This window comes from Lissotriton helveticus, chromosome 4_1 (genome assembly GCF_964261635.1).
Source record: "Lissotriton helveticus chromosome 4_1, aLisHel1.1, whole genome shotgun sequence".
Lineage (NCBI taxonomy): Eukaryota > Metazoa > Chordata > Amphibia > Caudata > Salamandridae > Lissotriton > Lissotriton helveticus.
In genome coordinates, this window is record NC_136063.1 from 135186737 (window position 1) to 135214211 (window position 27475).

Below are 27475 nucleotides of genomic sequence, written 5' to 3' on the forward strand. Positions count from 1 at the left end.
TAATACCCAATAGTCTGTCCCAATTAGATTTAATCAAAGAAGCCCATGAGGGGTTGACATCTGCTCAGTGCCCTCAATAATTTGCCCAAACCATCTCCCTGTCTACAACACGGCCACCTCTGATCCCTGTCACATCTGTATTCTTTCCACCTTCCTCTCCTCCCTTGCCCATGTACTAGTAAGATTCTGACCCTTTTCGATCATTTTCAGAATTTTGCAGCTTATGGACTTAATACTTTTGTCCTTCCTACCATTAGTTGCAGTCATAAAACTCGGCTGACCCTGTTTCATATTGGCATGTGCCTCCAAAAACAAGATCGCACAGGAACCGTTTGTCATTATTGGTTCTACCCATCACCACATCTGATACAACCTTGTGGACTGTGCACGTCTCAAGTACCTGTGTTGTCTGACACTTCTTTTTTGGGGCAGGTATTTCGTAAAGAAGTGCCGAGGCCAGTGTTCTTTGTGGCTAGCCGTGGACACCATGCTGATATTGGGGGCATAACTCCTGGGTCAATGCCCCCACACTCAAAATCCCTGAAGGAGGAGGGCGCTGTCTTCATGTCCTTCAAGCTGGTGAAGGATGGCATCTTCCAAGAAGAAGGTAAGCTTTTATGTCTTGTGCTATCACATGGAGAGCATCATCTTTGTCAAGTTTTCAACAGAAAGTTGTGAAACTTAACTTTGTATCCTTATGTATACTTTCCCAAAAAGAGTGGTGCTTTGCTTTTCAGGACAATGGGGTTCTAGGATTGCCACTAAGTTGTTTTCATGTCCCTCACCTCTTTCGAAGGCCCCTAAACTTCCTTTACGTATTGATGCTTCTGACACTCACAACTGTTGAACTCCTCCATTTTTTTCTGCATAGTCATCTAAGAATGCACAAATTTCCCTGTGCAAGATATTTTTAATGTTGAGCATGAAAACACTGAGCAGCATTGCAGCTTTGTAGGCACATTCACTCTAGGGTTGCTGGTATAAAAGCTCCCCCTCTGGAAATACCGTATTGCCAGTTGGGATTGTCAAACCTAGGAGATTCATCAACTCTGAATGATCTGCCATCGTCCTGTAAGAACATCGATGTATATTTCTCTTGCTGGTGGTTCACCATTCTCTGTTTACATTTCCTGATCTCTATTAGCTGTGACTGAAGCTTTGATGTCCCCCGGCCGTATACCAGGAAGCAGCGGCACCCGCAATCTCCATGACAACCTGTCTGATCTGCGGGCACAAGTAGCAGCCAATCAGAAGGGCATCCAACTGGTGAACGAGCTAATTGACGTGTATGGATTGGATGTGGTGCAAGCGTACATGACTTATATTCAGGTAAGAAGACTAGACCGCAAAGGGGGACACCCAGCTTCATCACTATGCCTGCACAAGTCACATTCAAGAAAAGGACTAGTTCTACGTTTCTAGGCCTTAATGATGTATCAAGAGAATTATATCAGGACAATGAAACACAAGGCCTGCATCTCAGAAAGCAAATGCAGGAGATGGGCGTGTGCACCTAGCCTTTGTCCCATGATGAAGTGTGGATCTTAATACCCTCATTAGACCCTTGATTGTGTTTTTAATTGATTTGCAAGTCAGTCTGCCTGATTTAAAAGTAGAAAACAAGTTGTAACTTGGAAGTGAAACCCAGCGAGATATGCTGCAGGTTTGCGATCTGCAAAATGGTGTTGAAATGCAATTCTTACAATACAAGATTTGATTTCCCATTCTTATTTCACATTGTGAGGGGTTAACAGACCAAACTATGCAAGTATCATAAGAACATCCTAATGGTAATATTTCATAATCCACCAGATAGTAGAGATTTATCATAAATCACACAAAAATCACACAAAAGGTAGGGTGTGCCAAATTTGATGGAAAATTATCCAGTGTTTCTTTTCAGTTACCACTCCGCAAAAATCTCCTATGGAAATCTGAACGAAAGCCCACATTTTGGTACTACCCTTTACAACCCTATACACCTTAATGAGATTGCTCATTCCTCTCTGAGCTTTCCAAATCTTCCAGTTATTAATGATCCATAAATGCTTTTTCTATCAACTAGCAGTCTCAGCCACTATTATGGTGTGGCTGCCCCTGACTCTGTGGTGTTGTCTAATGTAGACTTTTGCTTTTTCTGGTTATACATCACAAAGCATGCATTGCTTCTTCAAAGTTATAAAGTCATCCAGGCAGACAGGGAGAGGAGAGGCTGTGGCAGTGATACTCACAGAGGACTGTCCATGCACTGAGATCCAGGTTTCATTGATCTGGTGAGTGCTTTGGGTCTGAGGCAGATCTGATGTAATTGAGGTTGTCCATTTAAGCCCTGACAAACCATTCCAGGCGAGTTGCTTGGGCTGGCTCTACGCCCTCAAGCCGTGGCTCATTGGATATTGTTTTTAACAAATGGATTCCAAGAATAAATAAGGAGTAGATCTGGTGATGAACATGGCTGCACTCAATTAGACCCAAATAAAACACTTGAACGCGGCTGGGCACAATCTGAAGCACAGCTTCACACATATGGTAGAAAAAGACAATCTCCTAACCCAATCTCAAAGATGTTCAGATCAATTAATGAGTATTTTCCCTCCCCACTGGCAAACATCCCTATTAACAAACTCCAGCCATCTCTGTTAGAGATAGGCCAAACTTTCCATTGAGTGTTACAGGGGTCCCACTCTCCTCCAGGAATGGCGAGAGAAGGTCCTACATCATGCAAATCACAGTGTACATGATGTGCACCTGGGTGCAACTTCCTTCCTCCATAAAACGAAGAAGGTTCCTCATGTTACACATGCACAGGGTCCATGGCCTGGTTTGATCTGTTGAGGGCAGCCACGACTGGCACTCCGGGAGCAAAGCTTGCCAGATGTCCACAGTGCAACATGCAATCGCACCAATAAGAAAAACACAGTTTAATGGACCAATCAAAATGCTAATATGCTTCATTGCGGAACATGGCTAGGTTATGAATAGTTGTAAGGGCATTAGTTCTGCAGGAATCTCTCTGTCTCTAGCAAGACCTAAAATTTAAATATAAACACAGACCCTACAGAGTTCACATCAGCCCCTAGCTCTGACGTTTTCTGATACATAACAAATAATTTTAGCTACCAAATAATACTCACTGCCTCATTTACATTGTGGCTGAGTTGCTTCTGTTATGTGTTAATATTATCCATGAGAATTGTAGTTAAAATATAAAATATCTTGAGGACGTACTGATCGTACGCAGTTGTGAGTTTGCGGCACTTTGCATGTAGGTGCAATTAAAAATGTATGTCTCTTCCTGAGGATGCTGCTTCTCTCGCCTGCAGGCCAATGCAGAGGTCGCGGTCCGGGACATGCTGAGACAGTTCGCTAAACAGTGGCAGCAGCAGACCGGATCCCTCCAGGTGGAGGCCGAAGATCACATGGATGATGGCTCACCAATCAGACTGAAGGTGCAGATTAACAAGGAAGAGGTGAGCATGGTCCTGTCGTTTGGTCCCTGTTGCGTCAACGCACCGGGTACAGAGTGCCTTACTTACTTGCCAAATACAACAGGGGCACCGCAAACTCCTTGAATTTCAATATTTTTGTCAACTTTTGTAGTTTTCTAATTGCCATTTTAAACATTCAGGACCAGGCTTCTGACCATACAAGTGTTGTTTACACAATTTCCTGTGGAGCAGGGCACAGCCCCAGAGAACAATGTATTTATTTATTGCAATGTCCGGCAGGGGAGGCCGTCTCTTAAGCGTAATGTGCCATTTACTTTAAGTGCATGGCTGCCAGATGCACTTCTCTGCTCTGTCAGTCTGTGCACTATGTTCATAGTAAGCAAATGAGACAAAATACATGAGCAAATGATGGACAATCTAAATAGATGATGGAGGAATTAGATGGGGCAGAGAAGTGACTGGCAGTGGTCAATGCAGGTAGGTAACTACTTTGTAAGGCATATACTGCCCTGCTGAACGTGCTCTAATCTCAAAGGATTCACCAAAAAGTGCAAACATCCAGATGTGGGTCCCAAACTTAGAAAACTGGAGATCTTTTTATTTGAGTATTTTGTCAGCCTAAGTCTATTCTGAATATCTGGAAAGGCTGTGCTTATAAGGAGGCGAGGACTAGTCATAATGTCCTGGTTTTAACATCAACCTGCACTTATAATGACTCCACAATATTCACTACCATTGTACAAGCAAGGTGGATGTGGATTCAGAATATTAAATCTAAAGCTTTCTTTATATGCATACTTTGGTGTTATGTTGTTAATCAGGATAGTGGATTCAATGTGTGAACAGGTCAGGATTGTTGCCTCCATATTGTGACATAAAACCATAAAGACTGCACTGAAATTACCCAATACATGCCAAGGTTTAGAGGCTAATGCCAAGTCTTACAGTGCAGGTGTGACATTGCTACCATTTGAAGGACCAATGATCAATGTCATCACATATCCCTTGACATTCTATATCTCCAACATGCAAGTTCACTACCTTCTCCCAATACCAAACCACTTACCCCTTCTCCTGCCCCATGCAGCCCATCTCATTCAACATACCCAATCCAAGCTAATCTCACTCCTTGAGCGTTAACCCTTCACTTCTAGGTCCCTTAACGTTGCCCCGCTCGTCAAGAAAGCTTAAAAGGATCTCCGCAGATGGCAGACACTGCCCTTGAACCCCTTGTCGAGGGGCACCTTATTTAAAATGATGATCCGTCCCAGAGTCTTTTACGTCCTCCAAAATATCCCCTTCTGCTTTCCACGGGCGTGGTTTCAGGAACTGGACTCTGTGGCTGCTAAGTTACTGTGGCGGGTGGAAGGGCCCGGTTGACACTCAGGACCTATCAGATTCCATCATTTGACGGGGGCATGGGGATGACACATTTATATCTCTACTACCTGGCAACCCGTCTACTGAGTATACACGACTGGTTCAACAGGGGCTGGTCCAACCCTGCCTATAGGTTGGAGCTCAGTGTGCTTGGCCTACCCATGATCCAATCCCTAATGTACCGGACGCCTCTCCCGTCCTCCCTGCCCGATATCTCACGCTTGGTACTCCTAGCCTGGCGGGCGGCCCTCCAACAAACCAATTGCACACGCAAGCTCACTCAACACACGCCTCTATGGCACTGGGCTTGGCTCGGGTGGTCAGTGGTCTACAGGGGTTCAGAACATGGGATCTTATTGGGATCTTTCAGCTGGGCAACGTGTGGGCGAGTGGACACGTGCGCTCCTTTAAAGACCTTCAGTCCAGATACTCCCTGCACTCATCGCTATTTTACAAATACTTATAACTACGACACGCCCTTCACGTACACATACAAGATGGCACCAGGATCCCTGAATACAGTCCCCTCGAGGCTCAGACCATGCTGGGCGACTTGGGGAAGGGGGGCATCTCTCGCATCTACAAGACGCTGGTCAACAACACCCCGACCTCACTAGACCGACTCAGTGGCCAATGGGAGGAGTGGGTGGGTCCTTAGGACGAGGAGGGCTGGCGCGACGCCCTCATGTCGCCTAAGTTGTTCAATGCGTCCGCCAAGCTCCGCCTAATCCAATTATACTACATACACGCGGCTTACCTAACCCCACTGCGCCTGCACCGTGCCGGTTTTTCCCCATCTGCGGCATGTACGAGATGTGGCAAGACCCGACCAATTTTTACCACATGGTGTGGGTGTGCCCCCGTCTGACTCCGGCCTGGGGAGAGATCGAGATTGAACTATCCGAGGTCCTGGGCTGGGAGGTTCCCCATGACCATGACCCAGGACATTGCTGCCTCCTGGAAACTTCCCACACCGCCGGGCTCAGAGAAATGGCGGACTGGTGTGCGACACAAGAAAAACCTATGCACAAGGGTGTCCGAAAGAAATACCGGAGAGTTTGAGGCAAGTGGTTGGTTCGCCTCCGAAATTTCATTTAGGATGTGTTCCCAGTAGAGTTGTATTTTTGGACACTCCCTTATTATATGGAAGTATGTTCCTATCTGACCGCATCCTCTAAGGCAGAGCGAATCGGCCGCGTGTCCGAGCTTGTGTATCGTGGTGCGGGGGTAGTATATATACGATGCAGCACTTTCAGTTGCACTTGTTTTAAGCGAGATGGAATCGCCGCCTTCCTGGCTGACGCTAGCGCGTCCATCCAATCCGAGTCCTCTATATCGCCCAACTCTACTTCCCATTTGCTACGCAAGACAACCATCGGGTCCGGGAGACTATTAATTAATTTACGGTATGTTTGTGATATGGCTTTTTTATCCATGTGGTCTGTAAGGATTTTGTCTTCAAGAGGCGATGATTCTACTAGTGTGGTGCCTGGGGGGGTGGTACTTTGAAGGGCATCCCTGAGCTGGGCATAGCGATAGGCTTCTGTGTCTGCTAGGCCATATTTTCCTTTAAGGGCTGCAAATAAAATAATTTCCCCCTTCACCCATAGATCGCCAATTTTTGTAATACCTATTAGATCCCATTGCCTGAATCCCTTAGTGTTTGCCAGTGTGCCTAGGCTGCGTGTTTCCCATAGTGGAGTGGCCAGTGTTAGTACTCCATCCCAACCCAGAGCCCTCTGTGCAGTGTACTATGTCAGTGTTGGTGCTCTTCATGGTCGTGCAGTTGGTGCTTGTACCTTGTAAAACAATAAAGTTATTTATAAAAAAAAAACCTTCACTTCTAGGGGGCATCCACAGCTTCGGGGGGCAGATGGCCTCCCTCCTCCTCACTTACATAATAACTAAGTGAGAAGTACAGCTAGCAGATTTGCAGGGATGGTCTAGATGGGGAACATCCTTTACAACGCAACTTTTACCCCACACTACCATTTCAACGCAATTCATTACAACGACTTGCGCTGGAGGGCGCTGTAGGATAGGGAATAGCTTAACTTTCTATCCAACACCTTCCCTACTATCCACGGGGACTGGAGTTGGAATAGAAAATTAAACTATTCCACTACCCAACGCCCCCCAACGCAAGTCGTTGTAACGACTTGCGTTGTAAAAACTGCATTGTAATGGCATGCGTGGTAAAAGCATGCGTTGTGATGTCATACAACCGGTCTAGATGGGTAGAAGTAAAAAACGGAACCTTTCGAATTCAGATGCACACCTTATACCATTAGCATATTTTGTTACAAATCGTGCCTCCCACCAGCAGTATGTTGCTTTCTTCCTTTCTCCAACCCTCTCCTTTTATTTCTGGTTGTCTTTCCTTTAAGTCATCAGTAGACTGGCCATACTCTTGGTCTTCAAAATTAACGCATCTCCTTTCTACGGAACACAACTCTTTGATATTTGATTGATTAGAGCCTGGATTCAACTATTTCTGATCTTAAGGGTCAATTGACACATCTTTTGTAAAATATTAAAAGGTTTGAGGATAGACCTCCGCTTCAGTTTGTATTAGAAGGAGCATCCAGTGTGCTTGATCAGTTAATAGATGCTAGATTTCTGAGTTAAGTTAGAACTTTCGACTTTAAGCATTCAGAATTTTTCTCAGTGTACTCTCTGCCTCTGCTCCGTTAGAAAGACCCACCAACCTATGGTATGATCTTGCAGGTAGTTTTCAATATTTTCTTCTTACTATTGGAGTTTCTTGAATGCCCTGCACACTTTATGATTGTATTTTTGTATGCAGTTCAGAGAGATGTTTCCACTGCACCAAATTTCATAGTGTAGCCAGTCCATTTTCCTTCAAAAGCATCAATTTTCTTTATTTACACATTCGAGAGCAGACGTTTGTGATCAAGTTGCTTCCTGCAAAATTTTTAAAGAAGTAGCAACACCAGCCAAAGGAGTAGGCTTAATTTATCAATGACACAGCTGTTTCATCAGATATATTACTTGATAGTGGAGTGGATGAATTTGTATACAGTAAAGGTGAATTTTCCATTAAACACTTTCTTCTGTGTGTCCACAGTTTACCCATCTTTTCCCACAGCAGCTCTAAGTGCCTTTGGTCCAGTTGCAGGCAGAGATACCTGTTGCCTCATTTATGTTTGCTTCTAAAGCAGACCCTTGTAGACTGGACAAGTTTGTGTACAGTGTCTGCAGGCTCTTCTGTTTGTACATGACCACAGGTTCACCCCGTGAGACCTGTATTTGTGCTAGGTAACCCTAACACTGATTTGTCCAAGGGCACCATCCAGTTCATTTAAAGACCTTTTTGTGAAAATAACTGACTCGGCACCATTGTGCCACAAACCTTTCAGGATCCATAAAACAGACAAGATGTTTGATTAGAAACATTCAGTCAACCCTTAATACATGAAGACTTCATCAAAAACCTCATCTAAAAAAGCAGACTTCATGAGTACCCACATGCAAATATGTTGTAACAAATAATAGATTTAAAGAATCTAAGGGGGCGTGGCCAAGATGGCGGAGTAGGAGGACGTGTTCTCCCGAGCTCCCGTACCCATCCAGGCCCCGAGCCTTAATCTGAGCTAATTCTCCCCCCGGAATCGCTTGGTGGAGCGGGGAGAGCGGAGGGAGCTGCTGAGTTGCTGTCGGCCCGTGACCAGACCCCGCGGTGAGCGGAGTCGCCGAGGGCAGAGATCGGAGTATCTGCGCATTGGCGCCCAGGGCCTGCACAGAGGCGTGGACCGGGAATCGAGTTGCACCTAGAGGCGGTGTGGGGGCGGGAGCCCTGAAGGACCGGTGCGGAGCTGGTCGGGGCTGAGGCCGATAGCCCGCGGCGCTGTACGCCGTGGTCCGGAGGAGGGCTGCGCCGCACCCGGGGAACGCTCGCCCCCCCCCCCCCCCGGAGGCCGGACTAGTGGCGACCCGAGGACGCGGCTTTGGCCTGGGCTGGAGAGGGCCGCGAGGCCTGAGCTGCGGGTGGGAGGCCCGGCAGAGACGCTCTCCCGACGCAGGTCAGTGCTCCGGACAGAGGCATAGACCTGGAGCGCCCGGCGGCGGAGCAGGGGCCTCCTCGGTGAGCGGCTGGAGGGGAGGAGGAGCCGGGCGAGGCGAGGTGGGGCGCCTTAGCTCCGGGAGCAGCTGGAGGGGCCCCCGGGGGCTGCTGGCTGGGGGCACATCCCGTCTTCAGAGGCTGCGGAGGCCTGTAGCAGCTGCACTGGCACCGGTCAGGTGGGACAGACTGCTAGGTGTGGAGGATGCGGCCGGGGACGGAGAATTGGGAAGACCCCCTTTAAGAGCCACTGCGACGCCACGAGGGGACACTGGCAGTCCTCGACCCCCCTGCTTCTGGACTCACCTTAGATGTGAAGGGGCTTCCGGCGATTTCGCACTCATAGGGCCTGCCTGGCGCTCCCCAGTGCGGAAGGGGTGGCGGTGTGAAGGGCCACGGTGGAGTAAGCTGCCCCCCCACAAGACTGCTGCTAGGTGAGGAGGCCGGCTGCCTGATCTGAGCGCCTGTGGCTGTATGGCCCTGGGGGCTTGAGGGTCAGCCTAGAGTGCCTGATCTTCGGGGTCGGTGGGCCCCCAGTGTTTGGGCCGGCCCGAGGAGAGGACAGCGCGGCGAGCAAGGCCCCCGAACGCCCAGGTGGCTCCTGAACAGACGGAGTGACTGTGTGATGCCCCTCACCTGACCGTGCCGGACCCTGGCTCAGCCCGGGATTGCGGACCGGACGGCGTTATCCGGCCTATGAGAAGGAGTGGACGGAGCGTGGGGCGTGTGGCCGAGGTGCGGTGCGCCTTGAGTACCGGCAACAGACTGCTTGTGGGCCCCGGGGGAAGTGAGGAGCGGCTGGGTCGGATTGGCGACGCCTTAAGTGGCCCAGGATCGCGCCAGTGCAGGCAGGATGGCCGGCAACAGAGGGCCCAAGAAAGGGGATCGGACCCTACCGGATATGCTGAACAGAAACGCTGCAAGACAAGATCGAGGGCAGCAATCTTCGAGCCCCCAGGGAGGCTCCCAGGGAGCGCACGGTGGGGAACCCCCGGTCACCAGATCTTTCCTGGAATCCCTCTTTAGCTCCCTGCGGGAAGACTTTCAGACACTAAAACAAGAAGTGGCTGGTGAGGTACGGGAGGTGCGATGAGAAGTTGACGGGCTGGGCGAGAGGGTGGCCACGATGGAGGAAGCCGGTCATGCCCGGGATGAAGAGATCTCACAGCTGCAGCAAGAAGTGGTGAGGCTACGAGACCAGCAAATTGACCTCCAAGCACATGCCGAGGACCTTGAGAACCGGTCCCGGAGAAACAACATTCGCGTCCGGGGAGTTCCTTCCGGAGCGGAGGAGGAGGACGTGACCGGCTTCTTGAGTGACTTATTCAGGGAGGTCCTGGGGGAGTCGGCCGACTTTCCAGTTCGCATAGATAGGGCGCATAGAGTTGGCCTTCGGCGCCGATCTTCCGCTCCCCCCCGGATATTCTAGCGTTCTTGCCGGACTACCCTCTAAAGGAAAGGATCCTCCGAGAGGCGAGATTGAAACCCTCTTTGGATTTTCGTGGTCACCGGGTGGCCCTCTTCCAGGACTTGTCACCGGTCACCCTTCAGAAACGCCGGGCCTTTAAGATTGCCACTGATTTTCTGAGGGAGCATGACACTCGCTACTCGTGGGGACACCCTTTTCGCATCATCTTCCGCTGGAACGGGACCTTGCATCAGCTACGCTCTCTCCAAGATACTTGTGGTGTCCTGGGCATCACCGCGACGGACGAGGAGGCCCGACTCCGAATCGCTGGCGCGTCCCCAGAGATGGTTGCCAGTCGGTCCCTGGGCACCGCTCCTCTTCCTCTTCTGCCCGGCCGGACTCGCCTACCATTCGAGCTGAGATGGACGACGCGGTGAGAGGAGTGGCCAGGGACACGGCGTCTGGAGATGTGGCGCTGACTGCATAAGATGTACTCCGGGGGGAGATCGCCGACGCTTCTGGTGTAATGCAGGTTTGGGGGTCCTGGAGGGGGGGGGGAGGCGGGTTGATGCGTAGTGGCTGGATGTCCACTTTTGTGCTTTTCCACAGACTTGTCCGCTGAGGACCGGACTGGGACAATGGGTTCTTTGGGACCGTTTGGGGACCGGGGAGGGAGAGGGGAGGGGAACCGGGGAGTTGGACAGTTCAGGGGATGTTACGGGGGAAGGAGGGGGATCTGGGAGTTGGGCTGGGGAGGGGGGGTCGTCCAGTGCACAGTGCGAATGTTGAGAGTTCTGAAGATGGTCACACAATTTAGTTTGCCTGCGTCAGGAGGCTGCTTACACGCTTGCGATTCCCTTTCTGCTCTGTTGCTAGTGTTATCATTATGGGCACCTATGCGCTCCGCCCCCGCAGGCGGGGTCCCTATTGATTGCTGCCTTTCCTCTTTCTATGCCTCCTACCTCTTTTAAAGTAGTCACCCTGAACGTTAGGGGTCTGAACAACCCTGTCAAACGGCGGGCGGTGCTCTCCCTCCTTGAGAATACACACGCTGACATTTGCCTCCTGCAGGAGACGCACCTGCTGCCGCAGGACACACATAGACTGCGCTCCCGTAAGTTCCCGTCACAGTTCTTCTCATCTAGCTCCTCTAAGACCGCGGGGGTGGCAATTCTGGTGTCCAGTCACTTTAAAGGGGAGGTCCTCCACAAACTTGCGGAACAAAAAGGTAGGCTGCTGGCGTATCGGTTTAGAATAGGGGGTCTCATGTTTACCGTCGGGTCCCTGTATAGCCCTAACGACCGACAAGAACGCTTCCTGCGTACAGCGGTCGAGGATATCACTGCCTCACAGGATAGGTATGTCATCATCGGAGGGGATTTTAACATGGTCTTTGATTCGGCACTCGACCGGTCGGCACAGCGTTACCCGCAGGTCGGGGAGATCTCGGCCGACGGTAAGGCGTGGCTGGCGGAGGTGGGGCTCCTCGACCTCTGGCGCCATTTGCACCCCACGGACAGGGACTATTCGTACTACTCCCATGCGCATAAGACGTACGCTAGGCTGGACCACTTGTTGGTCACGTCCCCTGTGCAGGCATTTGTTTCGGGATCAGACATAGGGGTGCTGTCCCTTTCGGATCACGCCCCGGTAGACGCCACGCTGAGTTTGCCCCCTGTGGTCCTCCCCCCTCGGACGTGGCGCCTGCGAGACACTCTGCTGCACCGGAAGGTGGTAGTGGATCGTATTGAGGACGCTATCCGGGAATACCTGGCAAACAATGACAACTCGGACACCGCCCGGGCTGCACAGTGGGCGGCTCTGAAGGCGGTTCTCAGGGGGGAATTCCTAGCGATCTCCTCGGCGGAAAATAAAGAGAGACAGGCAAAAAGGGAGGAACTCACCGCTACGGTCCGTGAGCTTGAGCAGATCCATCGCAGAACAGGGGCCCCTAGAATGTGGCGACGGCTTAAAGGCGCAAGGAAGGCCCTAGCGGCTCTGGACTTGGACCGGGCGGAGTATGCTGCACTCCAGCTGCGCCACACCTTCTATACAGGGGGTGACTGCTGCGGCAAGTTGCTAGCCAATAGACTCCGAGTAGCACGCCAGAGTCAACTGGTGAAGGCGATCTCTAGCCCTGTGGGATCCACGGAGACGGAGGACGACCGCATCGCGGCCGTTTTCCGTGGGTTTTATGAGGACCTTTATGCTGGGGAGCCGCCGGATGAGCCGGCCGTGGCCGCATACTTGGACTCTGTCACCTTGCCCTCCCTGGACACCCTGCAGGCGGAACACTTGGAAAGGGATATTAGGGTAGAGGAGGTGATCTCTGCCATCGCCCGGCTTAAGCATGGCAAAGCACCGGGCCCGGATGGGTATACCGCGCTTTTTTACAAAACATTTTGTGCGTCGTTGGCCCCTATCCTTACCCGTCTTTTCAACTCGTTTGCCGCGTCGGGGGCTATTCCGCCGGATCTTCTGCGAGCTTCCATCACGGTGATCCCCAAATCCGGGAAAGACCCGACGCTCTGTGGATCGTACAGGCCGATATCTCTGCTGAATGTCGATCTAAAATTGTATACGGGGATCCTGGCGGCCCGCTTGGCCCCGCACCTATCTGGTCTTATAGACCCTGACCAGGCTGGTTTCGTGCCGGGGAGGCAGACGGTTGATAATACGAAACGGATCGTCCACCTGCTCGAGAAGGCCTCCCGGATCCCGGGGGAACGCATGATGTTAGCGGTGGACGCTGAGAAGGCATTCGACCGAGTGCACTGGCCCTACCTGGAACAGGTACTAGTGAAGGTGGGCATAGGGGACAAGTTCCGATCGATGGTTTTCAACTGCTACAGACGACCGACTGCAGTGGTTCGGGTGAACGGGTATGCCTCTCAGGATTTTAACATCGAAAGGGGCACCAGGCAGGGGTGTCCACTCTCCCCCCTGCTCTTTGCTCTTTATATGGAACCGTTCGCCCAACGGGTACGGAACAACCCGGCGGTGACCGGTGTGCGGATGGGAGGCTTTACACACGCTATCAGCCTCTATGCTGATGATGTCATCCTGTCACTTGACGATCCCCTGACAGCCTTGCCGGCCTGCGTCGAGGAGCTGGCCTCCTTTGGCGCGGTGGCGGGGTTTAAACTGAATATGGGGAAGTCGGTGGCTTTGGATGTCTCCCTTGCTCCCTCCACCAGGACGGCTTTGCAGAGCCGCTTCCCAATGATGTGGTCGTCGGAAGCGATACCCTATCTGGGGATCCAGATAGCACCCACATTACCGGCCATGGTGTCGGCCAACTACACGGCATTAGGTGTTAAAATCCGGGAGGAGCTGGGCCGTTGGAACTGCGGCACCCTTTCCTGGCTAGGCCGGATAGCTGCGGTCAAGATGACAATTCTCCCGCAGGTGCTATATCTATTTCGGGCCTTGCCGCTCCAGCCTCCAGTAGGGTGGATCCCGCAGCTACAAGCGGACGTCTTGCGCTTCATTTGGCAGGGGAAGAAGCCTAGACTGCGTAGAGCACTCTCATTACTGGCCCCTGACTTCCGTAGGTATTTCCGAGCGACGCAGTTGCGTTACCTGGTGGAGTGGAGCAGATGGGAGTCAGATAAACACTGGCTCTTCCAGGACCAGGCGGTGGCGGGGCGGCCCCTGCAGGAAGTCCCGTTTTTGCGTCGAACTCATCGACCCAAGAATTTGTACGCCTCCTTTGTTACGCGTGTGCCGCTGCGGGTTTGGGACGCGACCGCCACCACGTGTGGCCTCACCTCTTTCCCGTCGCCGCTCACGCCGCTGGTAGGTAACCCAGATTTCACCCCGGGTATGGAACAGGGGGCATTCGCACATTGGAGGCAGGCGGGGTGTAGGGCCCTGTGCCATTTGTATGGCCAAGAGGGAGTGATCCCCTTTGTACAGTTTCGCCAGGAATTTTCCCTTCCCGAGACTGAAAGGCACCGCTATATGCAGGCCCGCCATTGGGCTCTCCAGCCACAGGTGAGGGATGCTGCAGATAGGCGCTTCTTGCCTTATGAACAGTGGCTGCTGACGCGTACCTCGGACTCAAAACTGATTACGGATCTTTATAAGTTACTGCAATCTCCATCCACACACTTCTACAACCCGGGGAGGGAAAGGTGGGAAAGGGAATTGGGGAGGACACTGAGCCCTAAGGACTGGGAGAACATATCTTATAGAGCAAGGCATTCAGCGTATCATATGGGCCTCACTGACACACTAACTAAAGTTTCCACTTATTGGTACTACACGCCGGAACGGGTGCACGAATTTGATCGCAGCAGGGGGGACACATGTTGGAGAGGGTGTGGGCACCGAGGTACTCTTACACACATTTTATGGGATTGCCCCCTCCTGGACTCGTACTGGAAGGCAGTGCTTGACGACATTGATACGCATTTTGGCATTGAACGGCCGCGCTTCCCCGCTTACATCTTGCTAGGGCTCCCGAATGGTCTAATGTACGCACTCAGATCTCGTAGGGGTAGGCAGATCGCCATCGCGCTGGGATCAGCGGTTCAAAACATCTTGATACATTGGCGCACTGCCACAATACCCTCTGTAACGGGCTGGCTCCACAGATTGTGGCACGTGTTAGGCATGGAAAAGCTGTCGCTGATGGTGGCTGGAGATATATCACAATTTTCGGAACTCTGGCAGCCATTTCACTCCTTGTTGTCAATGGAATTTACAGAAATTACTTGTCCTAAGTACCTCCGCCTCCTGCGGCTCATGAGCCCCGCAGCACAAGCCCTGTGACGCGGTGGGGGACTCACTCTCCCCGCAGGCGGTGGTCCTGATGTTGGCCTTGAATGATGGCGGTGCACTGGACGGGGGGAGGGAGGAAGGATGTGGGTTGGGATCCGGGAGTTGGGCTGGTGGGGTTTTGGGGGGAGTTTGGGGTGGAAATGTTATCTCACACTGAGCCGTGGCACTCCAAGTATAACCGGAAGGGACTGATACCGTGCATTGCATTTGATTGTTACAGCTGGATTTGGGGTTCTCCCCGCCTGCATTGAATGTCTCCTGATGCTGCTATCTGGTCTTTGTGTGTGGTGTTGAATAAAATACTTTAAACCATAAAGAATCTAATTGTGTGTGGATGACTGTGAAAGTAGAAATGTGCACTTTTAGTTTACAAAAATTACTTTGCCCAAGGACTTCAGGATATTTGTGAAAACTAGTTTGCTTGGGCCTACAAAAGTGCTGATAGATGGGTTGTGGCACAGCAAATGAAGCAAATGCATTTGTAATTGTAACAAGTAACTGCAAAATATTTATGCTCCACTGCTCAAAAGGGAAAGTATAGGACTAAGGGCTAAATTTAAAAAGTTTGGAGGGAACTGAAAATTCCCTGTCTGTGGATGAATCTCCAAGGGACCGATTCACAAAAGCATCTATGAGTACTAGAAGTAGTACTCCTGTAGTATTGATTTACGTACTCTTACCTGCGTTCGTGAATCTGCCTCAGTCGTCCCCAAAAAGTAAAATGCCCTATAAATAAAAGTGCTAAGAGGACACATTCCTTCCAGTTTGTTCTAACTGTATATTAATATCCCCTGAATAATCTAATTTAACTATCATTTTAGATTACTCAACGGCACGTAACAGTATGCGATAAAATAGAGGATTACTTTATGAACTCCAAAAGGCCTTTGTGAGTATGCCCCAAAATATGAATTATCATCCACTGGCTAAATTTCCTTCACAGTAATATCCCTGTGGTGGAAAAAGTTCAGCCAGTGATTTCTACTCCTTATTTAGAGCTTCCTCCAGAAATGAGAAGCTTTTCAAGTATGTCTAACTCTAAGTGACGTACTAGGTTTGTGCTAAAATCATTATATATTGAATCTTATGTTGTGTTCCATTTCATTTCAGGGAAGTGCGGTGTTTGACTTCAGCGGATCTGGTCACGAAGTCTATGGTAACTGCAACGCCCCCCGTGCCATCACACTATCTGCCCTCATCTACTGCCTGCGCTGCATGGTGGGCCAGGATATCCCCCTCAACCAGGTGAGCACCAGATCCCCACTTCCTGCACAAGACACCTGCTAGGTCCCCTAGCAGAGCTGTGCACTAGGCTGTATTAAGACTGACTTCATGCCTCACTCTTTGCAGGGGTGCCTTGTACCTGTGACAGTGATCATTCCCAAGGGCTCCATCCTGGACCCATCTCCGGAAGCAGCAGTGGTCGGGGGCAATGTGCTAACGTCACAGAGAATTGTGGACGTCATCTTCAAAGCTTTCGCTGTTTGTGCCGCGTCACAGGTAAAACTGGTTGGAGGGTTTTGGAAATATTAATTCCTTCACATGTTTTATCTCCTAGCTTCATTGACTTTTGCTGATGGTGGAAGCTAGCTTTGGTGAAGTTGGTAGGTGTGACTTATCGACTGTTACAGATTTGCGTGTAGCGGTGTGCAAACATCTGTGTAGAGACTGTTTTGTGTGGGGAATTTGGTTTGTTCTAAGGTAGGTGTTCTGTATGTGGAAGTGTGTGACTAATCAAACATGAGTACACCTTAAAAACTAATTTGCAGAAAGCTTGACTTGACTAGCTAACATTTTAGAAAATCTACAAAAGGAAAATATATAGGAGTTCCTGGGGAAAGCAGGTAACATATCAAACAGGAACACTCATAATATTGAAGAGTAAAGGATGCCAACCCGTCACCCGAAGCCCTTTTAGGTGTGCGGTGGACATGGCCACAGATTACATTCTCAAATACAATTGTTAAACCTACTTATAGTTACTGATGGGATCACTATGAAAATTAGATATGTCATTGACCACCATTAGGACTGGTATGAGCAAGGTTGTTGCTGGTAAGGGCAGTCTTTTTATTGTTTCTATGGAACTTACAGATTTTTTTTCATTTTTATTTCTCAGGTGTTCTATGACACTTCCTTCAAGGCAGTATCTATAGGGCCTTAAAAAGGGCTATTCTTTAGCTCAGCTGTTTTGTATTTAAAACCTTCTTTAAACACAGATGATATGATGTTAGAAAAATATTATTTTTTGGTAAAAGGGCCCATCTACATCCAATGTGAAGAATAAAACAGCTGTTAGGGAAGCATCATAACTATGCTCTATAAAGATTGTTGAGATTTATGTAACTATTATATTTACAAATGTGTCTAGTTGTGAATTGCTACTGTTAAATCTTGAATGGTCCAACATTGTGAAACAGAACTAGGATTGCTCCATTCCTAATCTTGACAATTGCCTATAGCTTGAATGTCCCCAGGGTGGAAAAGCAGGCTTGTTTTTAGTCCGCAGGGTGCCCTCAACCTTATGCAGGTGGTCTACATCCACACGCCTTGTAGCAGTCTTCACATGCACAGCACCAGAAATAGGTCACTGTGTTTCCAACCAGAGAAACCCATGGTTTTGCATGTGTTCATTTAGTCTGGTCTTCCCCACCAGCAGGTGGTCCTGCTTATTCATTCATCTTTGACACTGCTGCTGATTGTCAATGACCTCCTCTGGCCTCCTGTGTTTTCATTGCAGGGCTGTATGAACAACATCACATTTGGCAACGCAAAGGTTGGTTACTACGAGACAGTGGCTGGCGGTGCCGGAGCAGGGCCGCACTGGCATGGACGTAGCGGCATCCACACTCACATGACCAACACGCGCATCACGGATCCCGAGATCCTTGAGAAACGGTATGATTGAAACTTTGATTGAAAAAGAATAGGTCTAGGACTGGAGAACACGTCTTTTTAAGAGTCATAAATATTGAACATACAAACCGAGGTGTACTTGGGTCGCTGTCTGCCACTTGCCCTCCCAGCACTGATAAACACACTGCCCTCTTGCTCGTACTGCAGCTATTTTCAGTAATCCATATAGGTACATATACAATGCATAGGATTTCAAAATGTGGGTACTTAAGGTCTAGTTCATAAACTTTTAAAGTGTAGGGAGTTCTGTGAATTCAATTATCCAAAGGATTCAAATAGGATATGGCACTATGTTTCTTCTTGAGCATTACTTGTGGTCGTAAGTAGAAGTAGGAGCAGTACTAATACTAGTAGTAGTAGCAGTAGTAGTAGTAATGGTAGTGGTTCTACCACTACTGGTAGTGATATTACTACTGCTGTTTGTAGTACCATTCCTAGTAGTAGCTGTAGTAATAATAGCAGAAGTAGGTCATGGTGATAATACCAATATAGGAACAAGGGTCTGGCAAGGATCTTCTTGAGATTAGTTGTGGTAGTAAGTAGTAGCAGTACTAATACTACTAGTAGTAGTACTACTAATGGTAGTAGTAGTAGCAGCACTCGTAGTAAAATATTAACAGACGTTGGTCATGGTGATAATAATATAGGAACAAGGGTATGGCTGTTGGTTCTTCTTGAACATTAGTTGAAGTAGTAGCAGTACTACTAATAGTAGTAGTAGTAGTAAGCAGTACTAGTAGTAATAATAACAGAAGTAGGTCATGGTGATAATAATAATATAGGAACAAGGGTATGGCACTAGGTTCTTCTGGAGCATTAGTTGTGGTAGTAAGTAATAGCAGTACCAATACTACTCTTAGTAGTACTACTAGGGGTAGTAGCATTAATAATAGTAAAATAATAATAGACATAGGTCATGGTGATAATAATATAGGAACTGGGGTATGGCCCTAGGTTCTTTTTGAGCATTAGTTGTGGTAGTAAGTAATAGTAATACTAGTAGTAGTACTACTAGTGGTAGTAGTAGTAGCATTACTAATAGTAAAATAATAGCAGAAGTAGGTCATGGTGATAATAATAATATAGGAACAAGGGTATGGCACTAGGTTCTTCTTGAGATTAGTTGTGGTAGTAAGTAATAGCAGTACCAATACTACTCTTAGTAGTACTACTAGGGGCAGTAGCATTACTAATAGTAAAATAATAGCAGAAGTAGGTCATGGTGATAATAATAATATAGGAACAAGGGTATGGCACTAGGTTCTTCTTGAGATTAGTTGTGGTAGTAAGTAGTAGCAGTACTAATACTACTAGTAGTAGTACTACTAGTGGTAGTAGTAGTAGCAGCACTAGTAGTAAAATATTAACAGACGTTGGTCATGGTGATAATAATATAGGAACAAGGGTATGGCCCTTGGTTCTTCTTGATCATTAGTTGAAGTAGTAGCAGTACTACTAATAGTAGTAGTAAGCAGTACTAGTAGTAATAATAACATAAGTAGGTCATGGTGATAATAATATAGGTGACTAGGGTATGGCACTAGGTACTTCTTGAGCATTAGTTGTAGTAGTAGTAACAGTACTAGCAGTAGAGGTAGTTATAATAGCAGAAGTAGGTCATGGGGATAATAATAATATACGAACAAGGGTATGTCACTAGGTTCTTCTTGAGCATTAGTTGTGGTAGTAAGTAGTAATAGTACTAGCAGTAGTAGTAATAAGAGAAGTAAGTACAATGATAATGCTAACAATTAAATACAGAATGTTATCAAGGACGATACTGGTAATATAACGAATAATGGAAGTATTCATATTTATTTTAATAATATTGAATAATATAAATATGTCATGACATTTATAGTACTATTAGTAATGGTAAGAATAATAACAAAACAAGCATTCATAACAAACACAAATTGTATTGACACTAGGCACCTTATTTATTAGGTTTTCCTCTCATAGTTCCTTCACTCTGTATGGTTTGGAATGGTGACGCGAAGACGGGGCACAGATGTGCGCCAGAGATTCTTAACAGTGGTGTTCAAATAGAAACATGTTTGAGCAACAGTAGTTTTATACAACAGTTCTGTAACAGCAGCAGAGATGCCAAAGAGCTGTGTTTTATCCCCAATGAATGAGTTCATAGTTATATTAGAAAAGTTAGTGTAACTGGTTCTGGATGTGAATAGACCTTCCTTATGTGCATGGAGGCCACAGACACTGCAGCACTTGTAGGAAAAGTCTCAGTTTTTACAGCTTGAAGGAAATCTGGTGTCTGGGTTGTAGTGCTTAAGTATTAAGAGAGCCTCGTAGGCATTGATGGGTTGATGGAAGAGGTATCCAGATAACCCAAAGGTCTTATCTCATTCTCTGTTGAAATCTTACCTGGCAGTGCCTTCTCCCTCATATTATGAAGGAACAGAACAAGCTCTAAGGCCTTGAACCCTGCACCTGGCCTCTGCTGGAGTGAGTCCCAACCACCCAAGTGGTACCCCCCAGGTCCTGGGCCTTTAGTAGTGGTGATAGTGGTAATCCTCCAAAAACCTGGGACTGTGGAAATGCTTTACCAAAAAGTGCTGTGAAAAGCGACAGACGACCCGGACCTATCTGCCAGCTGATCATCCTAAGGTGCATTGCTGATAGGCCTGACTTCATGGTTGCCCCCACTACTTTTTTTCTGCAGCAGAAAATCACGTTCAGCTGGACCTCTCAGCTAATTAAACAGCTTTGTGGAGTCCTTGTCGGCAACAGCCTGCAGCTTGGTGCCGCTGAAGATTTTCAACTTCTAAAAGTTGACTAAAGCTGAAGGTAAAAATCTTTACGGTGACCTCGTTCAGTGGCTCTCCGATGACGATGCCTCCTCTTCCGACAGTGCCTGCTGCCTTGTCCCGTTGAACTATACCTTCTTAGGAACTTTTCTTCAGTATCTTTTCTAAGTACGAAGGTGAGCCGAGACCAGACAGGGCACCATCTGCCCCTTGTATCCGATCCACGCTCCTTTGGTCTTGTTCATCACTCTTGCATCGGTCTCGCTCAACACGATATCTGTGGTAGGCACTTTGATCTTTTATACACTATTTGTCACTAAAAATCTTTACAATTCATGATTCTGGTTCTACTGATTGGATTTAATTCATTTTGGTGACATTTTATTTTTCAAATGTACTCTATTTTCTAAATTGGTTTGGGATTATTCTTGTGTTCTGTTTTCTCTTTATTACTCTCTATCTGTGTTGCATACATATTTAATTCATTGCCTCCAAGTTAAACCTTACTGCTTTAGTGCCAAGCTACCAGAGGCTTGAGCACCGGTTAATTTAGTGACTTTTGTGGTCCACCCTGACAAGAATTGTGGTTGTTGCCTGAGGTGGGCTTCCACCCCCCCGCCTAACCCCCCCAACTAATAACCTAATTTGTTACACGCCCTTACAGTACTGCTACCTTAGGAAAGAGACGGTTTGCAGCACTCGCTAAGAGCAGGTTATGGGTTCCACCTACAAGTCAGACTTCAAGCACAGATAGATGTTTTTGTATTTTTTTAACTCTTTTTATTGAAAAGCTCAATAGACAGTATTATAACATTTGCCATTGCGTGCACATTGGGTAAACATTTACATTGATTAGAATCGCAAATGACAGGGTGAAGCAGGAATCATCATACAAACAAGGAGGAATCCACAGAAAACCAACCACAATCCTTAGTCGATCAGATCATCTCCGGCTTCTACAAAGCTCTCCAATAACCCCCTTTATGCCCGGCACGGCGCCCACACTTTCTCCTATTTCTTTATGCACCCTCTACTTTTATAGACTGTTTCCTCTGTTCTTTGGCACCAATCCATGTCTTTTTCTGAAGGGGGAGTGCCGCCCCCCCATCCCTTAGCAATATTGCGTTTCACGACCCCAGCCGCTAGGGTAAGCCAAATGGGGACATATTTGGGGCAAACTGTCTCACCCTTGATGATACGTAAGCACCATTTTGCATCAAGCGGCACATCAGTACCCACCACCTCGACCATAATTGCTGTGACCCTATGCCAAAATTGGACGATTTTTGGACAATCCCATAGATCGTGGAGAAAAGTACCCTCACTCTGGCCGCCTCGGTTACACTATGCTGATGGAGCTCTGCCAATCTTATACAGGAGTGTCGAAGCATAGTAGGAGCGATGCAGAATCCGTAGCTGGATTAATCGGAAAAGCATTTGTATTGCTTACTCCCTTGGGCCCTAAGCATGGCTAGATGTTTGAGAGAAAGAAATTTAATTGGTCTGCATCAAATATTATAGCTTTCATAATGACTTGGAGATACTCAGGGCTGGAATCTTAGTTCCCAGCATTTGTCTCTTCAGCACAGTCCGGCCATTATGAGTTTTTTCCTCAAGAAGAGGAACAGCTGCTTGGAAACTGAATTATCGGGGAATTTACTGGTCAGTTTGCCATATTTCTGTGGAAAAAAATCCAAAAATGTTCTGCCTACAAAGTGTCGGCAGGAGTATGGAAGCTTCAGGGACTGCAGTAAAAGACAGAGTTGCAGGGGACACTTATGCCTATCAAGAGGGAGCACTGCCTACTCCCCCATCATTGCTGCAGGGCGTTCCGGCATCCCCTGCAGTGCAGCGTATTTGACAGGTCTGGTTTTTCCTGGGCCCAGAATAATTGGGCAGTTTTCCTCTATAGTATTTTGCTGGGATCATTGGGGCTGTAAAATAGGCTTGTAGTTGACTATCACCTTCAGGTCAGCTGCAGATTTCTTTACAGGCAGCCAGGAGTATTAGACAGTAGCCAGTATTTCGGAGATGGAAGAGCAACGCAGTCACAGATTTCATGATGCTCTGTGAGAAATATCTGAATAATTCCCTAATACATGAATCTGATAGAGACATCTAGCCGTGGATTGCTTAACTTTGAATTATCCCCAGGTGCCAGACTGGATCTGGAACAATTTCTACAGCAGTACTTCAGCGCATCGGTAGAGGGCGTTGAGCGACTCCATAACAATGTCATCCTTTGGATATGACATCGACAGAGTCCATATAAGCCCTCCCTTTGTAGAAAAGTCAGCCCACATCGCACCCGATGCCCAGGCTGCTGGTGCAGGGCGACTCTTAGTTCCTATCTTGAATAATTACCAAATAAAGAGACGGGCACTGGAAGTAGGAAAACAAGAACAGAGTTTATTACTCATGAGGAGAGCATGTCATTTCGGACACTCGCATAGTGTCTTCGGGAGGTGCTCTAACAAGTTTCTCTGAGGCTTCGTCTTTTATACACAGGTTTATGGGACACACATCCTTCATTACAATCAAGACATTGTGAAGTGCGAAGATATTCCAACACGTGGCTACAGTAGGGGCCCTTATCCTCCATACAATAGGAGGGGGCTGTCACGCAGCTGAGTGTTCTGCTGATTCCTTTGGAATGTGTGCGCCTGATCGAATCTCAGGGGGTGGGGTGGTCATGATCAATAGTGGCTACTTTCAAGAGAGGCGAGTGCATACAGTAGTGGGCAATAAACTGTATCCTCAGGCTAAGGGATGACCAGCGGTCCATGTGGACAATTAGGTTCAGAGGAAGAGGTCATCAAAAGGAGGGGTATTCATGGAGGGAAAGGAGGTGTTGGTCAGGCGCGGGGTGTGATTCTCAGAGGCAGAGTTATAGGGGAGGGCTCATGACTTGTGCATGTGAGAGCGGGGGGGGCGGTCAGGGTGCATGGGGAAGCTTGCAGGGTCAGGGAAGGGGCGCTGGTGGTCGATCGCAAGCTGAGAGACCATGGTACCTAAAATGGCTGTCGTGTACGTGTGTGCATGAGTCTATGCTAGCGGGATAACACAGTCAGTGTTTTAACGATCTTCGTTCTGCTTACGACAAGGGGTACTGTGAACACAAATGAACGCCGCTTATGTACATACACATTGCTATTTTCAACACCTTGACGCGCCGACGTCAGTTTCTTCCTTTCCGCGCTTCCATGTGGATCTGGAGAGCAGTACCTCTGTCCATTCTTGTCCTGGCTCGAAGTTTGTCCACAGCACAGTGTGCCTTTTTTTACGCCCTCAGGGTTCTGTGGAAAATAATGTTGGCCCGGACCATCATTCTATTTGCATATAGTGTGTCTGCACTGTGACTCTGAAGGGTGCGGCTCCTGTCTTCAGTAGTCGGTGTTGCAGGAACACCGCAGGACACTTTTTGCGGCACTGTGGTTGAAGGTCCCTCGTCGGTCGCAGTCTTCTTCTCCCTCAGAGCACCGCTCAACGGCCCGCTCCCAAAGTTCTTCCTGTGAACGTCCTTCGTCTTTGTCTTCGCTGTCAACTGGTACGTCCCGCCGTAGGTGGTCAAAGTTGCGGTCTTCCCTGACTTTGCCGCATATGCACTGTGTCTCTGACACTCCTCCAATTCCTCTAGTTTTGGACTTGGAGCGAGAGTCTGCCCTGTACCTTCCAGTATTACCTGGTTCCTACGCGACTCTGGGTCAGATGAAGGAGTATTATTTCTCCCATCATGTTATTTTTGGATCACTGCCTCGCTCTGGTACTCTTCTATGCCCAAAGGAGACTTGAGGAGCCTTGACTGATTCCATGCCGGCAGGCTTTCCCTCAGCATCAGTAAGGACCTCTGGATCTGTGGTTGGTTGAATCTGTATCGGCTCGGGTGCAGAGCCCTTCGGGGTTCCCAGTTCTGATGCCAGTGTTGGATCCCCCGACTCTGACATCGACGGTGCCAATCGCCACCACTGTCTCCGCTCCCCCACTCCAAGGTGTTGCCACATCGACGCTGGACGACATCGAGGGTGGCGTTGGCAGAACAGTTCTTTTTGGGCTACCTTCCTCCTTCTTTGGAGGAGCCCCTTGCTATTTTCCCTTTGGGATGCCAGTATTTTGGTGAAGTCAGTGATGAAATGAGTGACAGTGCTCAGCCTCCTCTGGATTTTCTTTGGGTGTCTGACCTTGATGAGACTAGAGGCCTTGACTCTTCCCCTACCTCTGGCTTGTTTTCTCCTCCTAGTCTTGCTACTGAGACTAGCTTTGCTTTTGCTGAGCTTCTGAGGAGTGTTACAGCAAACAAATGATGTACGGAATGCTGACAATGCAAACATTCTCCCCCAGTCAAAAGATCTGTGTTAAATCCATCGTTCTTTTGCCCACTATGCCACCCCAGTTTGGTCCCAGCCATATGCAAATCAGTCTTGACCCTGTGCCCCATGGGAACAGCCCAGACCGAATCGCCAGGCCTGGTCCTCCCTGACCCGGAAACAAGCATCCTGGGACCGGTTTCAGGGTACTCGCCCTTCTTCAGCCAGGCTAGCTTGAATCCAGTCGCAAAAACAACGGTTGTTGGACAGAATGCAGAACAATGTCATACATTCACCTCAGTACAGAGATCGGGCCTAAATCCATTGTTTTTTGCTCACCATGCCCTTCCAGTTTGAACCCAGCCATATGCAAATCAGTCTTGACCCTGTGCCTCATGGGAACAGTCCAGCCTGAACTGCCAAGCCAGGTCCTCCCTGGACTGGAAACAAGCACCCCAGGACCGGTTTGGGGGTTTCACCATCCTGCAGCCAGGATAGCTTGATTCCAGTGGCATGGAAAGCATGGCACCCATGTCTGGGCATACCCGTCCCACTCAGGGTGACAAACGCAAAAACAACAGTTGATGGACAGAATGCAGAACAGTGTCATACATTCACCCCAGTACAGAGATCTGGGCCTGTTTTGCTCATCATGCCATTCCAGTTTGAACCCAGCCATATGCAAATCAGCCTTAACCCTGTGCACCATGGCAACAGTCCAGACCGAACTGCCAGGCCAGCTCCTCCCTGGACCAGAAACAAGCATCCTGGGACCATTTTCAGGGTATGTCACCCTTCTTCGCCAGGCTAGCTTGAATCCAGTGGCACGGTGAGAAAGGGACCCACGTCTGGGCATACCCATCCCACTTAGGGCGAAAAGTGTTACAGCAAACAAATGATGGATGGAATGCTGACAATGCAAACATTCTTCCCCAGTGCAGAGATCTGGGTTAAATCCATTGTTCTTTTGCCCACTGCACCACCCCAGTTTGGACCCAGCCATATGCAAATCAGTCTTGACCCTGTGCCCCATGGGAACAGTCCAGACCGAACTGCCAGGCCAGGTCCTACCTGGATTGGAAAAAAGCATAGTATTCTAATCTTGGTTTTGTTACTTGACCAAATCCTGTTAGGTTGGGAAAATCCTTTAATCTTTTTACACTTCACGTGATAAATATGCATAACTATGTGATTAAAAAAATTTATGTAATGAAAAAATCACCTGTTTATTTTCTTATCTAGTACTGTTCCTATCACATTTTAGCTTCACCTTTTCCCCCAGCAAGTCCTGCTTTCTGAAATACTGTTTCATCCGAGTACTTTAATTGTTGTGCATCCTCTTGAACTTAGATCTGCGCATATCTTATTTGAAAGTGTTTTATGGTATGCTAATGCATTGCTTAATATACATTTTGTGTTGCATGGCAATTATTTCATGTTGCAAGCCCACTCATAATGAAGAGTGTTGCTTCAAAGCTCTGTAAATCTTCCCATGTTCCCATCTTTTCAGTGTTTTCTCTCTTTGTCTGCCACTTCAGGTATCCAGTTATTCTCAACCGGTTTGAGTTGAAACCAGGGACAGGGGGCGCAGGGCGGTTCCATGGTGGGGACGGTGTGATCCGGGAGCTGACGTTCAGAGAAGAAGTGGTTCTGTCTGTTCTGACCGAGCGTCGTGCATTTCGACCTTATGGTATCGATGGTGAGTCCTTCTTCCCTCCTTTCCTCTTTGGTCATCTATGGTGCTCCACTTCTTCTCTGATTCTCTTTGCTATCTAATTTCATTCTGTCTTTCTGATGTTTCTCCTTTTGCTTCCTTTTGGTGTCGGCATCATGAGCACACAGAGAAGTGACCTGCAGCTTTTCACTAGCTTTTTTTCAACCCTTCTAATCTGCTACCAATTAACCTTAGCACAATGCTGCTGCCCTTGATGGGGACTGCTGATATTAGCTGAGCTATCCCATCATAACGATGACCCTGCCAAAGTGATGACAGCACAGTCAAAATGTTGGTGATCTTATTCCAATAGATTGTACTAAAAAAGTTTTACAAATCCATATTTCAAATTGCATCGTAGTTTTTTTATGAGCAAATAACTAGGTAGCTTCTGTGTTTTTGTATATTGCAGTAGCCACATTATCTCTGGTCATTATGCTGCCTGCACTATTTAATGCATTCACTAATTCTCACCATTCGTGGTTATCTGCGGGTATTATTGACCTTCTTAGAAATTGAGGGCCAGATTCCCAATTGGTAAACTTACACCTGAAGTCTAAGGGCCCAATTCACAAAGGTAAACTTACACTTTTGTGTAAGTGTACTACTTTTCGGTATTCACGAAGGTAAACTGAGACCAAAAGGCTACCTATTCTACTGTCTTGCCTTC

General features: G+C 48.1%; 1 protein-coding gene across 2 annotated transcripts in view; it reads left to right on the forward strand.

Moving 5' to 3' along the window:
- Window positions 1-27475, forward strand: part of OPLAH (5-oxoprolinase, ATP-hydrolysing) — a 270496-nt gene that overhangs the window by 222489 nt on the left and 20532 nt on the right. For both annotated transcript variants that reach the window (XM_078686543.1, XM_078686544.1), the window contains exons 19-25: window positions 433-607; window positions 1145-1329; window positions 3324-3470; window positions 16214-16348; window positions 16454-16603; window positions 17844-18001; window positions 26630-26790. In XM_078686543.1, the coding sequence (XP_078542669.1) occupies window positions 433-607; window positions 1145-1329; window positions 3324-3470; window positions 16214-16348; window positions 16454-16603; window positions 17844-18001; window positions 26630-26790 (1111 nt within the window). The remainder of the gene's footprint in view (window positions 1-432; window positions 608-1144; window positions 1330-3323; window positions 3471-16213; window positions 16349-16453; window positions 16604-17843; window positions 18002-26629; window positions 26791-27475) is intronic.